The sequence below is a fragment of the Carettochelys insculpta genome, chromosome 11 (genome assembly GCF_033958435.1).
Source record: "Carettochelys insculpta isolate YL-2023 chromosome 11, ASM3395843v1, whole genome shotgun sequence".
NCBI lineage: Eukaryota > Metazoa > Chordata > Testudines > Carettochelyidae > Carettochelys > Carettochelys insculpta.
In genome coordinates this window covers 14,555,321-14,572,450 of record NC_134147.1, presented here as the reverse complement: position 1 = coordinate 14,572,450, position 17,130 = coordinate 14,555,321, and the positions used below count along the sequence as shown (strand labels likewise).

The 17,130-nt window shown below is 39.9% G+C and overlaps 1 protein-coding gene across 1 annotated transcript in view; it reads right to left on the bottom strand.

The window, feature by feature from the left end:
• Nucleotides 1-17,130, bottom strand: part of FBLN2 (fibulin 2) — a 172,779-nt gene that overhangs the window by 59,719 nt on the left and 95,930 nt on the right. The window contains 1 exon segment of the mRNA XM_075005311.1: nucleotides 4,727-4,838. Coding sequence (XP_074861412.1) covers nucleotides 4,727-4,838 — 112 coding nt within the window.

Below are 17,130 nucleotides of genomic sequence, written 5' to 3'. Positions count from 1 at the left end.
CCCTTGCTCTGGCTTATTTATACCTGGCCCTGCAGATTTTCCAGACCAGCATCTGATGAAGTGAGTCTGTGCTCATGAAAGCTCATGCTCAAAACTTTTCTGTTAGTCTATAAGGTGCCACAGGACCCTTCGTTGCAGTTATTCAATTGACATTTTAGTGGCTAATGTCCAACTATATTTGATGACCATCTAACTTTTCACTGTCACCATAGAACATCTGGCATTTCAGTTACAAATTCAGTTCATTAATGGCTATTTCGACTTTTTGAAAAAACATTCAAAAAGCCAACAGTAAAAGAAGTTTGATTTTTTCTTTTGTTTTTAGTGCTTTTTTTTTTTGTAGAGCACCTACAATTCAAAAATCAGAAGTAACAGTTAAAAGGTCAAAATCTTCATGGATTAATGTTCCTCAGCAATACCCCACTTTGCCAGAATTTTTTTCCGATACAAAATCCAAAATGGTGATCAAGAGCTATAGCAAATAAACCTGGTCACTCACAAATTATTCAGATATTTCAAGGTGGCTTGATTTTAGGTACTGTACCATTCAACCATGATTTGAGCAGGTAAAAAACTTTATTAGTTACTCATTTATTTCCCATTCACAAACTCACTCTTAAGAGGCGAGGTAGATGGATTATTGGATTCAACAGCCTCTCTCAAAAACTCACACTGATGTAACTGCATCCATGTACTGAATTGGTGCAAGTCACCAATATAAACACTCTTCCCAGGAACAAAGCAGGATTTGCACCCAGTGCTGCTCACCATGAAAACATATGTCGTGGGGTAAGAAAGTAGGTCCCCTTGTGAATCCACAACTGATTAAAAGGTAGGAAAAAGGGGATAGGAATAAATGGCCAGTTTTCACAGTGGAGAGAGGTAAATATCAAGGTCCTACAAAGATCTCTACTGGGACCAGTGCTATTCAATATATTTATTTGTAAGTGATCTGAAAAGGGGGTAAACAATGACATCAGAAAGTTTACAAATGATACAAAATTACACAAAAGAGTTAAATACAAAGCTGACTGCAATGACTTACAAAGGTATCTGACAAAAACAGGGGCAACAGAATAGCAGATGAAATTCAGTGTTGAAAAGTACAAAGTAACACACTGAAAAACCCTATCCCAATTGCACATGCAAAATGATGGGGTCTAAATTAGTTATTACAACTCACAAAAGAGCTCTTTCAGTGATCAAGAACTGCTCTCTGAAAACATCTACTCAGTGTGCAGCAGCAGTCAAAAAACTAAGAGATGAATGTTAAAATAGAAAATATAAATACTATCATACAATTCTCTGGTACGCCAACACCTTGAATGCTGCATGCAGTTCTAGTCATCCCATTGCAAAAAAGATACTTTATAATTAAAAAATACAGAAAAGGGCAATAAACACAACTAAGGGTTTGAAACAACTTCCACGAGATGTAAAAGATTGGAACTTTTCACTTAGAAAATTGTGATTTTTGTGGGGGAGGGTTATGGGCGGGAGATATGACAGACATCTAAAAATTATAAATGAGGTGATTAAAGGAATGTTATTGAGCCCAATCAAGTAACATAATAACCAATGAAATAAATAGGCAGCAGGTTTAAAACAAACAAGAAAGTACTTCTTCACACAAAGCCCAGTCAACTTGACAATGCTGCAAAGGCCAAAAGTCAAACTGGATTCTAAACAGAATTAGGAAAGTTCATGGAGGACAGGTCCATCAGTGGCTATTAGCCAAGATGGTCATGGATGCAAATCCATGCTAAGGGTGTTCCTAACACTTTGACTGACAGAAGCTAGGAGTGGATGACAAGGGGAAGGATCTCTCAACCATTGCCCTGCTCTGCTCTTTCCCGCTGAAGCATCTGACACTGGCCACTGTCAGAAGACAGACTACTGGGCTAGGTGGTCCATTTTCTGATCCAGAATGGCCATTCTTTACATTTGTATTTATATAAATGGGACTAGTGTAAGTCCTGCTTTATTCTGCTGCAATGCATCTACAATAGGAGTTTGTATTGTTTGAGTGCATTGATGTAGTTATCCAAATGCAAATTTCCTTAATGTTGACAGGTCTTCGGCAGAATTTTTCTGGGCTGCAGATGTCAGTCCCTATTAATTTCCTGCGGTCATTTCTTGACAGCCAGTTTGTCCAAAATGTTATTGGAATATGGTCAACATAAAAGTCAGAATGTCAATGAGAATAGTCAAAAGCAGCTAAAATATCTTTAAAATATTTTAAACAAGGGTTAATTTAATACATTAAAACGAGGAAGGAGGGCAGAAAGGGAAAGGAATTAAAATTTGTATCATTCCAGTTTCTGACTGTTTTAAAAACTTATGACTCTCAGATCCAGTGAGAAAAATCTCACTGCTGGATTAGCCAAATACTGCACCTGTATTCTCCATCCAGAGGAAGGGCCTTTCACTTCAGACATAATTCCCCATGTACCACAGAACTCCAAAAACTTGTACAACCTTTATTCTAACCTTAACTTCACATTAATAAAAATCATTTTAACTCATCTATTTTCCATTCTCCACCTAGGGGAATTGTTCTATCATGGAACAAACAAAAGTCAACCTGGAGGATAGGTGAACAGAAAACACTGAAGGAAAACCCACCTGCTCCCAGAGATGGTGCATATGATTTAGTTAGATGTAATCCAGATTTTGAGTCTGTACTGCTCTAGTGCCTCAGCATAGCACTATGGGATACTGCTGTTGGAACATTCTGGGCTTTCCTCAACTGGTGTAAATTAGCATTACTACAAGCTCTATGGAAGTGTGCTCTTTTGGCCCAGCTGAAGATCTGGCCCTTTTATCTTTCAGATGTGACACAAAATCAAGGGCACTTCTGATCATTTGGCAAAAAGACTAGGTGGTCATAATTTGCTCTCCTGGACACAAGTATAATTAACCTGTAGACTCTCAATGTCATCATATGTGTGTGTGTGTATGTCTGTATAAACACCAACAGAACTAAATTAGCTGCTTCTTTGCAGGTGCTTGGTTGCCCGTAAGTACTTACAGGCATTTTGACATACAAATAGCACATGTTTCCGGGTATCTGCATTACACTGGTGCAAGCAGCATGCCTGCTTTAAAAGCTCCTAACGGGCACCATGGGTTTTCTGTCCAGGTTTTCATAGTGCACCTTTCATCATAGCATCTGACTGATTCCGAGGATTCGGATTCTAGCACTTGTTATGTGCAGATTTTTGCAGCTTTAAAATGTGTGTGCAAGTGTATCTGGCAGAATGTTTCCAAGTGCCGAAGTGGAATACAGCAGATATCCTTTGATGCCAGGTGATGACCATGTTAAATCCCACGAGATTAGTGAGCAATGAAGCATTTAGCATTTAACTTATGGGCTAAATTCAACCCTGATATATGTGGGTGCACCTCATTAATAGTTGCTACACTTGCATCTACGCAATTCAAGATGGCTACTATTTTTTTCCAGATCATATATTTGTTGTGTGTAAATACTGCTATATTACAACCCAGTGGGCTGTATCTTAATCTCAGGTTTTACTACAGTGTTATATCTCTGGCTTCAATGGGTTTATTGCTGCTTTCTACCAACAAGAGTTTAAAACTAAGACAAGCACCTTAAAATGCTGAATTCATTTTAAAGAGTCCACATAGCTTTCATATTTGACACTCACATTACTTTGTTTTTAGGTTTGCTTCAAGCTTCTTTTTCAGACTAGAAAGAGAGATTATGAAATGGAGTTAAATCAGGGGTCTCCAACCTGCATCTCTTTAAGGACTTTTTTGTGGCTCTCAATGCTAAAATCGCAAAGTAAAACAAACCCTCTTCTGATTATTTTTGATATTCCAGTGAACATCGAAAAGCTAAACAATGAACTCATATCTAAAGAGCAAACGATATGTGATCTCAAAACGTTGGATAACTCCCCCTTTAACATGTGCAGTGCATTGTGGGAGATGTGCTCTTGTGCCGGGCTCTTCAAATAGGGGCTACAAAACATATGGTTTGACCTTGTTTATTAAGGACCATCCTGTATTCATATGCATTGCAGCTCTTGAATTCTTGAGTTCTTTACAGAATTCAAAAATAGGTTCTTGCTCTTTTGGTTGCCAACCTCTGAGTTAAATTAACATCTTATCTACGTTTTCCTGCTCTTTTCTTAACTGTCATCCTTTTCTTCTCCAATGTTGGGAGGAGATGAGATATCCTCATTCATCTAGAGCATCAGCTTGTGTGATGAGGACAGGATTTGCCTTGAGTCCTATGTGGCTACATAGAGTGGAGTGAAAGAACAGGTGAGTAAGGGCATCAGAATGTGGTCTTTGGAATGGATTCTCATCAGATTAGTTTCAAGTTTACCATTTAATAAAAAGTAATGAAAATAATTTAACATTTGTCATACAAAAGTGTCAAGAACATTTGGTTGCATTGTCCTGAAACCTAAAAAATCCAGTCATTTGGGTACAACAGGGAAACAAAACACTGGATTTTGTTCTTGAGCAACAGCAACAAGAAACTTGAAAAGCTTCAGTTTACATTAGATTCTAGATCTCACAGAAAACATTGCCCGTTCTGCCCAGACATACTCTCAGTCAGCCAGAAAGTCTAATCTAGAGGATGGACTTGATCATACCTCTTTGGGAATTGGCCAGTTCAGGTAGTTATTAGGCTTTCGCTAAACAGTGTTCACTGAATGTCTTAGGCTTGCTTTGTTTTTGGTTTACTTACCTGCAAATATCACCATCAGCCCCACTGACTGGGATTTCTGTGCATTCTCCATTGTCTATGGCCCATTGTTGTCCAGCTGCACAGCAAGTTTCAATCAAGTCCTTTGTTGAACCTGAAAAAGGTAGACACCTTTAGGGAATGATCCTTCCAAAGATATTTGGCAGCCAAAAATGAAGAGCAAACCAAAATTTTCCTTCAATGGGTTGAAATTTATATATAGATGCATCTCCACTGGTATGCTATGTTTCCTAGCTGGCTGTGTGCACTGCATATGAAAACACTATGTGGTGGATGTTTGGGGAGGACAGAGATAAGTAGATCATTTACTTTGTACTTTTCTTTGTATTACATTAATAAGAAACACAGGCAGGTTTACATAGTAACAGCCTCCATTCATGGGCGAATGAAACAAAGAAAAGGCTGAACTCTCATCATCCAGGAGGGTTGGACATAGTGGAAGACATTACATTTTCTTTTAAGAAGAGAATTAAAAGTTGCAACATGAGGACAACCACCATTTGTTTAAAGACAAGTCCAGCTATCAGACACCCAGACCATAAAAAAATAATATTTAACTCATTTCTCGGATGGGCTTAGTTTGTTACCAAACTGTTTACGTATAATGGGGACTCCCCCTTCAATAGTTGGCCTGTCTAACCTGTAGGAGACGAAACCCATTACCTTGTGCATAGACACGACATAACAGATTAGCATGAGCATTTCCTCAATCTATTACACATGCACACCTCTGTGCTGCTGTGTTTCATTGAATTATACAATATGAATTAAATTTAAGATACAAGTAATAAAAATCCATGATGATAAACTGTGAACAAATGTTCTTTGTCATGGTCTCTAGAAGCTAACACGATTTAGCAAGGGCTTTGTTCTGTACATTTTGACAGATGAAGTGTTAAAAAAATGTTTCCATAAAGTAGATTAAAGTTTTGCTCATATGGTGCCTGGAATATAATCCTAGGTCTCAATATGATGCTTTAGTTGGTTTAAGCCACAATAAAGAGACCTGAGAGAGACAGCTCTGAACTGGCCAATTAGTTGATGTATAACCCAGGTGTGAAATGTCATAAAAAGATGGAAGTGTGAACAGTGCGCTATGTCATACATTTTCCCTACTGGATTAACATTTAAGCAGTAAATGCTTGGGAATAAGTGAAACCATTTACACTAGCACATTTTCAATATATCAAACATATGGTTTTATAAAATACAGATGGAGGACTCTCTTTAGGACAGAAGCTGTATTTCATTATATGCCTGTACAGCACCTAGCTTGTATCTGGGGCCTTGCTGTGTTAATGTAACACAAATAACAACCAACAATATTAATAATGATTGTCAAAGCATTCCATAGTTGTATCTAGGGCCCAAAATGTGTGACTTCCATGGACAGCATGGGGGCATGTACAAACCCCACACTAGGCTACAAGGATAAGGGGTTATTTTGGGCTCAGCCAGACTCAACCAGAGATGAAAGTAAAATAAATTTCTTAATAGTGTTGGGGAGCAGGGGAAGACACTGACTATGCTAACAGCACCATACCTGTAGCATATGCTCCATCACTGTAGGAATTAAATGTCAGACAATCAGCCCACTTTGGCAGAACTGGAAGTAAACGGACCTGCAATGCACAGCTCCAGCAGCAGAGAGCAGACTTAAGCGTAAAGACTCCGACACAGCTGCCCAAAGGGGCCTCCCTGACAGAAGGAAGAACTTACTCCAGAGACAAGCAGAAAAGGAAGCATCCTGTGGATCTCTTATTTAGTCTGGTTTAGAATTCAATACTACTGTACCAGTGAAAACACCCAGAATGTTATGGGGCTGAGGGAACTGTGGGATAGGTTCCCACAATGCATTGCTGCAACAGTCAATGTTTGGTGATTTAGTGTGCCAGCACTAACTCAACTTTGTGAGGAAGTGAGGATACTCACATTCAAATTTATAAAACCGAGCATTACAAAATCGAATTTAATAAAATTGAATTCATCTTGTAGTTTAGACACAGGCTTAGACTAATCTGACCCTGGGGAGTGGGTTGAGGGGTAGAAACCGAGGAAGAAGCCAAGGAAGAACAATCTTAAGCAGCCTTGGTTGCCAGACTAACGATATAGCCCAAAGGACCCTGGGTCAGAGCTCAGTGGAATGGAAAGTGCTGGGCTCCCATTGCCACACCACCTTTGCAAGCATGGGTTGTGGATGTGACCACTAGGCCACACTCCCCAACCAGACCCAAGTGAGTGCCATTACCAATTGCAATGGAAGTTAATCAGTTAGATCCTGAGTGCCACTTTAAAAAGCGTTGAGATGTATTTATCAAAACCCCAACAGGGTTCAAAACAGAACTAGCAAAGTCCAGGGAAGATGAGTCCATCAAGGACTGTTAGCCAGGATGGGCCAGGATGCAAACCCATGTTTTGACGTGCTACTAGCCTGTTTGCTGGAAGCTGGGAACAGGTGACAACATTGACATAAAGGGCTAGAGTTAAAAATATCTGGATATATATGCCCTAAGATTAACAATAAAGTAGATCTATAGAACAGAGAACATATTTATCATATAACTTTTTGATACGGTATATAGTAAGTAGAATTTGTGAAACAGTAAATAACACAATAGTTAAATGTTTAGGTTGGTAACTTGAGAACTCAATGTATCATAGTCTGTCAGGAGCTAAGTAACAATAGAACATAAATGCTTGTGTGTTTCATTTCAACCGTACACAGAGCTGGTACTGAATAACATGACCATTTCACCTATAATGAAATAAACACAGACCTTCCTCTGTATCAACATTATTTCCCTGTATTGCTTCATACTTACTAGAAGAAATAACTTTAATACTGCAAGTCCTTTTGTTATCTCAGCCCCAAATGCTTACTTACCTAATGCATGTGAAATCTTAAAGACCACTTCTGGAGGTATTCAATATTAGATTGTCCATTACAGTCACATTCCATAGACGCACATATTGAGCTCTCAGAGAATCATTTGGATTCTCTGGCTTTCTTTGACTTTAGGTTTCTATTCAGACGTTCAATTTGTACCTAGCAAGTAAGATAAATTCTGCTTGCTAGGCATCTTTAAAATTCTGTTTCAGAAACTCTAGTTGTGTTACATTTCAATAATCATAAACAAAACAACAGAAGGGGGAAAATAAGAGAAAGTGCATGTTTCATTATTGGATTTAATTCCAAGGGAAGAAAATCATCAACTTTCATGCCTCTTTGTGCACTTTCACCCACCAGGTAGGGGTCATTTCACATGCCTTATAGAGGATCCAGGTTAACATACATAAGTTTGATTTGGTTGGGCAACGCTTTACGGATCACGTTACCAGCCAATACAGATTGCATACTAATAATCAAGCAATCTGGATAATTCACAATATGGTGAATTGAGAGGCCTTGTGTTTGTGTGAACATCCATAATAGAGCAGATCATGAAAATTCCTAGAAATTGGCCTGTGGCTGTGTCTACGCTATATGATAAAGTTGAATTTAAGGCAATGAGCTCAATTTTATGTCACTGTCTTCATTGTATATACCATTAGGTAGATTTTAGGGAGTGCTAAGGCCAATTATCAGCTCCAAGGAAGTTTCACTAGTTAAACTTATTATTTTCATTTGAGTAGTGTATTTTGATTTATCTTGAACTTCTTCCTAACAGGTATCATGCTACAGTGCTTCATGGGTGTTGTAGACTCATTGCATTGTTTCTATTCTCCTTGATGGGCCTGGCTTCGTAGGCAGATTTCCTCTCATATGATGCACCATGACCAAAGGGTTAGTGTAACGTGAGAGATTTTGTCCAACCACACAAAACATGAGCCTACAGAGCAGAATGAGAGCTTTAAGCACACACATGAAGCACCACCATGGTGACAATTTCAAACTGAATTATTTTAGTGCTCAGCCAAAGTATTTTGGTGTTTGACTTTTCATCAAAATGTTGAAACATTTTGTGTTAAAACACTCAATTTTCCAGCAAGCTGTAATAAATTCCAGGGAAAAAGAGGGATTATTTAGGGTGACAGGTTTAGAATGGGCATTAGGAAAAACTTCCTAACTCTCTCAGGGTGGTCAAGCACTGGAATAAGTTGCCTAGTGAGGTTGTGGAATCTCCAGCATTGGAAATTTTTAAGAGGGGGTTAGGTTGACACTTATGGATGGTCTAGCTTGTGCTTGGTCCTGCCACGAGTGCAAGGGATTATAAAATGAACTCTCTCACGCTTTTCCAGTCCTATTAGTCTATGAGATTTGTTCTTAGTACGGATGTGTGGGCCATAAACTGGAACTAATCCTGTAGATTGGAGAAGAGAGCTTCCTATGACCATCCAACAGGCAGGAAAAATCCACCTGAACTTTTTTTTCTTGATGATCTCTCATAATAGCACGAATGTCTAAACTATCTAATGATCAGTTAGAAAAGTCAAGGCCTTCCTTTCACTGAATCTGGGGTAAGTCAAGAATATGTCCTGTGAAGTCACTCTAATTTTATCTTGATGTAATAAAAGATAGTTTCAGGACAGGAGGGCCAAATTCATCATTGGTGTAACTTCATCCTTTTCAGTGGAATCACCAGTGTGTGATTTTAATGTATTTACATAAAGAATGTCTTTGTCGTTTGTGCTATAGGATTTCCATAGCAATTTTCATCACAGTAATGATTTTTGGAGAAGACCCTGGGCACTAATGTTCAGCTCAGTAGTAAGCCCTACCACTACTGTGCAGAAAAATAAAAATATAGTGGGAGGGAAGGGCCTTAAACTACCTTTAATTATGCTTTGTTCCCTTGAAGGCATGGAAGGATGAGAGTCCAAAAAATACTAGGTAGTTTCCTGCCCTGCACCATCATGACTCCCATGTGGAGCTGACATGAGGTCATAGTGGAGAGAAGACACTGAAGGAGAACTTCCCAACTCGCATGGGCCCACGCGCCCAGATTTGTGCAGACACAAAATATTGCATTGGACCCTGACAAACTATACTGAAGTGCATAGTCTACGTTATATCTACAGTTTATGGATGATGTTAATAATGTTGAAATATAATTTGATAGCTTTATTGTGTATATGAGTTACTATAAGACATAAGAAGGATTGTAGGCATACCTAAATGACAGAGCAGATTAAAGCTGGTAGCAAATAATTATCTGACTATGATGTAAGCCAATTTTTCAGTCTACTTTTTCTGGACTCCTTCATTAAAACTCCACATATATATTGCCAAGCATGGAAACGCATGGGGCTTGTCTACACTTGCCCCCAACTTCTAAGGGGGCATGTTAATCAGAGTGATGGGAGATTACTAATGAAGTGCTGTGATGAATATGCAGCACTTCATTAGGATAATTCTCCCCCACAGCATCTTTGAAGCTTCAAACTTCTGAGTGCTGGCTTGCATGTAACCACAGGCACTTCAAAGTGTCTGTACTACTCTGAAGTCCCTTTACACTTCAACATTTTGAGGACTAAAGAAACTTTGATGTGAAGTGCCCATGACTACACGCATGCCAGCACTTTGAAGTCTGAAGCTTTGAAGTTGCCGCGGGGGGAGAATTAGCCAAATGAAGTGCTGCGTATTCACCACAGCACTTCATTAGTAATCTGCCACCGCCCTGATTAACATGCCACCTTCAAAGGTGGGGGGCAAGTGTAAACCCAGCCATGGTTTATTAGCAAAGTATTTCAAGTTTCAAAATATAAGAATACAGAATAACTCATTAGTTTATACAATAATCTATAAAATTTATAATTATAAAAACAAAAATTAGTAGCCCTCACCCAGAGCTCAGCAAACACAATATCAAGGTGCTATATTGAAGTGTTGTGTTAAGTTGCCTTTTTTACAAAATATATTATACTTCACTATGGCAACGTCTACACGTGCAGCCAACATTGAAATAGTCTATTTCGATGAATAACGTCTACACGTCCTCCAGGGCCGGCAACGTCGATGTTCAACTTCGATGTTGCTCAGCCCAACATCGAAATAGGCGCAGCGAGGGAACGTCTACACATCAAAGTAGCACACATCGAAATAGGGATGCCAGGCACAGCTGCAGACAGGGTCACAGGGCGGACTCAACAGCCAGCCGCTCCCTTAAAGGGCCCCTCCCAGACACAGTTGCACTAAACAACACAAGATACACAGAGCTGACAACTGGTTGCAGACCCTGTGCCTGCAGCATAGATCCCCAGCTGCCGCAGAAGCAGCCAGAAGCCCTGGGTTAAGGGCTGCTGCCCACGGTGACCATAGAGCCCCGCAGGGGCTGGAGAGAGAGCATCTCTCAACCCCCCAGCTGATGGCCGCCATGGAGGACCCAGCAATTTCGACGTTGCGGGACGCGGATCGTCTACACGGTCCCTACTTCGACGTTGAACGTCGAAGTAGGGCGCTATTCCTATCTCCTCATGAGGTTAGCGACTTCGACGTCTCGCCGCCTAACGTCGAAGTTAACTTCGAAGTAGCGTGCATGTGTAGACGCAGCTAATGACTCATAAATGATTAAAAGGGAAAATTTAGGTGTCAGAATAAATTAACATTTTCCAATACATTATCATTGCTTTTTAATGTTGTGTGTGGTCTCAATCAGAAATTTGAAAGACTGAATAATTCACAATAGTTCTCTCAGTCATTTGTGTGAATCTGAGGTTATGTCTACACTGCAGGGTTTTATCAACAAAACTGCTGTTTTATTGACAAAACCCAGGGAATGTCCAGATTCCCAAGGTTTTCTGCTGACAGTAAATCAACAGAAAATGGCATTTTTACTGACAGCGTTCTACCATTCCACCGTGAGGCAGAAAGCCTCTGTGGACAGAGATCTATGGACAGAAAGCCAGTCTGGATGTTCCTGGGGGCCCTCTGTTGACAGACAGGACTTCTAGTATACTGGGCAGCCCTGTCTGCTGCATGTCTGGTTGTCCATTTGGTTGAGAGAGTGGCCAGACAATCCAGACACTCTCTCTCAAAAGAGTGGATCACTCTTGAGATCTGCTTGGCAATTTGGCTGCAACCTGTTGACAAAAGTTTTGTCGGAAGATATCTTCCAACACAAATTTCTGTCGACAAATCACTCTAGTGTAGACATAGCCTGAGAAATTCTGACATGTTCAATCTGTGATACAAACATACACAATGGAAACTAGTGAATGAAGACAGGAAAGTAGAACTCTAAACTCAATGGATGGAAGCAGTATGTCGCACATGACAGAGATCCTTGAAATGTATCTAATTCCCAGCAGGTTGGTCTCCTTTTCTCTTTCATCTTTCACAATATTAAAAGACTAACTTAAAAACAGACATGCATGTATTTAATGCTAGGCTTTGTGTATGCAGATATGGATGTATGCTACTGCTAACTCTATACTCTTAAATATTTATTACTCTATATACACCTCTGATCTTTCATGGAGCAGTCTGACATATAGCAGCAACTGAGCAATTCTTTATGAAGCAAGTTTTCTTCACTAGAAAAATGAGTTTATTTCTCTCAGCCTCTACTATGAAACGATAACATGTCTCCTCATTTGTTTTCAATTCAGGCAATTTATGTCCTGCAATTAACAACCTACATCAACATGAAGACAAGAACTCTCTGATGTTTTGGCAACCTCTGAAAATTTCATGTGTTGTAATTAAGGAACACTTGAAACCTGATTAAAATGTAGAAACTCTTGTATCCTTCCTGAGAATTTTGATTAATGCTCCATTGTGCCTTCTGTCTCAAAATGGTTACAGCTAAAGGTCTGACCCAGAGTTAATTGAAATCAACAGGAGTTCTTTCATTAACTTGAACTGGCTTTGGATCAGATCCTGAGTCCTTTATCTCGAATTATTTATTTACTACCACCAAATAAGGTTAGTCTTACTCATATGAATTCAACTTTTTGTAAGTTGTCCATCTGCCTGAGCAGCTAAGTCACAGCTCATATATTAGAAAGGGGAAAAAATCAAATTTAAGGTTTTCACCAATTTTTTGCTCTGTTTATTATTATTTATTCAAATTGAAACTAAAGCTTACTTGGAAAATTAGCTGAATTTTTTTGGGGAATTTTTTCAAAATTTGTGTGTTTTTTTCAAAATTAAAAACGGGATATTTCAATAACATTTTAGTCATTGAAATATGTTAACCAGTGCTAAGGTTAGTCAAAAACTGGAAAATTGATAAAATATTTCACCAAAAATATTCAGAACTCTTTTTCCATGTCAAAAATAATTTTTGAATGAAATTTTTCTCCAATTCAAAGTTCTGATTAATATCCTTGATATCCAAGTAACATGAATGCATTATTTATTATACCTAGCCAAATACTGCAAAAAAATTGCTTGCAAACATTCATTTCAATACAGAAATGCTATTTGAGTCAAACAGCTTATTTAGTGTCTGTTTGCTATCTGCAAATATTAATATAAAGTTGGTTTTTAATTTACACCTGTATTTACTGAATGGCTGTTATTTGTACACGTACTGTACATGTATTTGCGTATGCTATATTTCATTTAATTATTTTAAGATATTTCAGCTATCTAATCAGGAAAATAACATGTGACTTCAATGACTAATTCCATGCCATGAAGTAGTGAAGTGGAACAATTTCTGAACAACTCACATGCTGAAATTTATTTGTCCAAGTTTGTCCTAGAAAATAGTTAGGACTTATGGATTAAATCTCAGGTTTTGAGTTCCACACAGCCTGATTTTTATTTCTACAAAGACCCCTTTACATCATTCTGATAACTCTGGCTGTGGCCACAATTGGCCAAAACTTCCAACTTTTTCACTAGTTTTTATAGTAAGTAGATACCCCCAATTAAATTCACTCCTACTTCTAGGCCTCTCTGTGGCTGTGGCCACACTTGGCCACAACTTTGAAATGGCAATGGTAATGGCCAAATCGAAGAATACTAATGAGGCACTGAAGTGAATATTCAGTGCCTCATTAGCATTTGAAAGCGTTGCTTTCGAACGCACACGGCTCGGCACAGCTACTTGGGCGTCCTTTTTGAAAGGACCCTGCACATTTCAAAATCCCCTTATTCCCCTCAGCTGATGTGTTTGAATGGCTCTCTTTTTTTGGGGAGAAGGGTGCTTTCAAAATGAGGGTTTCCTTTCAAAGTAAGCCTGTCTACACATTTGTTTTCAAATTAAGAGTAGCACTCTTGATGTTCCAAGTGGCTGTTGTTATGCAAATGAGGTGCTGAATATTCAAACCAGTGCCTAAGTAGCATTTCCAATCTGCAGCATTTACAAACCCCTTCTGAAAGGAGATTAAATCAAATTTAAGGGACTATGGTCAATTGTATAAACTATCCATCTACACTCCAGTGCTCAATAAAGTCCATTTTAAGGGCCTGTAACAATGACTTTTATAATGCTGACTTCCCCCCAGAGTAACTTGAGAAGCTGCATTTTCAATGTCAAACTGTACAAGTGGAGACAGCAGCAGTATTAAAATTGAATTTATTAGCCTTCAAAACTATCCCACAAAGCCCCTCAAGGTGTCCTTTCCTGTCATCGCTCCATCCCCACTGCTCTCCAGGTAAACCACATGTAGGTGACAGGAAGCAGTGGTCACCAGCCTGGGAATTTTGATTAGATTTCCTATCCTCTCTGGCCAGCCTGGTGAGCAGATGGGGGGCTCATATCTCTGCAGCACAACTTGTAGCCATGAGTTCCCAGGATCGCAAAAGGGCCCCAGCACGGAGCCATCAGATCTTGCACCTCATTTCAGTGTGGGGCAAAGAAGCTATTTTCATCCAGCTTAAATCTAGCAAAAGGAATGCTGATATTTATGCAAAAATATCACGAGGCATGATTGAGAAAGGGTACTGCAGGGACACTCACCATTGCCATGTGAAAATCAAGGAGCTGAGGCAAAGCTACCCAAAGTGCATGACAGCCAACTTTTGGTCTGGGGCATCTCCCCAGAAATGCCAATACTACGAGGAGCTTCATGCTCTTCTGGGGACAGATGCAACCCTTCCTCCAGAAGTCACACTGACTCCTCTGTTCCTTGGGAGGATGAGGAAGCACATCCTGATGTGGAAGGGGTGGACAGCAGCAGGGCCCATTCCAGTGTAGAAGTAGATCCTGAAAGCCAGGAGCTGTTTGTCAAGCTGCAGCCCATGGATCCCTACCCTTTAACTCACAAGGTGGCTTCAGAGGCTAACCCGGGTCCTGGAGAGGGCACTTCTGGAAAGTATGTTTTTCTACTGCAAATAGTATGTTGCAATCATAGCGGCTGTGTCTACACTACCACCATCCTTCGAAGGGTGGATGGTAAGTAGGGTGTTGGGAGTTTATTAATGAAGTGCTGCGCTGCATATGCAGCACCTCATTAATTTTGAGGCATAAAGAGACTTTGAACTTGCCCTGGCACTTTGAAAAGTACCGGCAGGTGAGCCACGACTAGACGTGAGCTGGTACTTCAAAGTTTAAAACTTTGAAGTTGCCACAGGGGAGGAATTTGCATAATGAAGTGCTGCATATGCAGTGCTGCACTTCATTAATAAACTCCAAACACCCTAATTACCATCCTTCCTTTGAAGGAGGGAGATAGTGTAGACAAGCACAGGGTGGAGGTTTCTATACCCCTTTCCTTTAGAACAGCTTGTTAATATTTCTGGGGATGGAGCGCTGATCCTGTTTTAACAAAAAGCTGAAGGCCTTAGGCAGGCACTCTTGGATGCTCCTGATGAGATTTCTGGGGAGACCTGACTAGTTCCTGCTTCCATGGTAAAACACCTTACCATGCTGAGCTACCAGTTCAAAGTCAGTTTAAAAGTTAGAGTAGGGAGAGGAGGATACTTGTGCTCAACACAACACAATGCTTGTGGCTCAACACAGAGATGTCCAACAAACCCAAAAATAATCTGATAACCGTTAACATCCACAGCTCCGTTAGTAAGGTTGGGCTTTATATTTAAATTAAATTAGAACATTTACTATGAGTACGGAATAAATTAATAATTTAGAGTTTGCAAGTAGATCTATTAGTTTATGAATTAAAATTACTTTTGATCTGGGTCCTTCAAGAAAATTAGCACTCTGTGTCAAACACTATTTAATTCAGAGTTGTCAAGACATCATCCACCCACACAAAAACTGATGCAGAGGTTAGTCCAGAGTTGATTAGGTGCAATTAGTAGTTTCTGAAAAGTGATTTTATACATGCTAAATTAGCATAATTCAGCATCTTCATTGACTTCAACAGAGCTAAATTATCTTACAACAGGGATGGGCAACCACAAATGCTCCTTCACCAGAGTGGGCTGCAGCAGCCCATGGCCTACTGGAGCTTTGGACTTTGCTGCTGCTCTTCTTTCCTCCCAGTGCTTTCAGAGTACATGAATCCCCTGATTCATGCTCCGTTCCCATTCCTGTCCCTCCCTCACAAAGTGGAATGCTGCAAACAGCTGATTTGTGGTATTCCAGCACTGGGAGAGAGCGGGAAAAGCATGAATCGGGTGATTCATGGCTTCTTCGAAAGTGCTGGGAAGGAAGGGAGAGGCGTAGAAAGTATGGGGCTCTGGTGTCCCAGTATGTGAGAGATGTGTAGAAATGGGGGAAGCCAGGTTGCCCACCACGACCTTACACTAACTCATGTTCTAAGTGAACTTCAGGATTACTCATTAATCTCCCAAATGACAGACAAGACAGATAATGGATTTCCCAAGTAGCACAATAGAAAACATGGTTTCTGAGCCAGTTCCCTTAAACAGCTCTTTTAGCATTACTCTATACAAGTATAATTTTAGCAGGTCAGATTGGCTTGCACCTTATATAGCCATTTACACCAGCACAAAGAATGGTGAAAGTTTTTCCCCAACTATGCAAGGTGCAGCCTGTAAATTGAGGGCTCTTTTTCCCCCTTTACCCCATTTTTATCTGCTGGCAAATTTTACACAGTTTTGTGTGTGTTCTGTTTTGGTTAAACATAAATGTGGGTAAGATTAAACGAAAAACTGTCAAATGAAAAAGAGAGCCATTCAAACACATCATAGAATCATAGAACAATAGAGGTGGAAGAGACCTAAAAAAGCCATGAAGTCCAGCCCCCTGCCCTAAGCAGAGCCAAACCCATCAGATCAGCCCAGCCAGGGCTTCATCGAGGCAAGACTTAAACACCTCCAGGATGAAGACTCCACTACTTCCCTAGGTAGACCATTCCAATGCTTCACCACCCTCCTAGTGAAAAAGTTTTTCCTAATGTTCAACCTGGACCTTCCCAACCGCAACTTGAGACCATTGTTCCATGTTCTGCCATCCGTGACCACTGTGAACAGCCTCTCTCCAGCCTCTTTGCAACCTCCCTTCAGTAAGTTGGAGGCTGTTATCAAATTCCCCTCAGTCTTCTTCTGCAGACTAAACAGTCCCAAT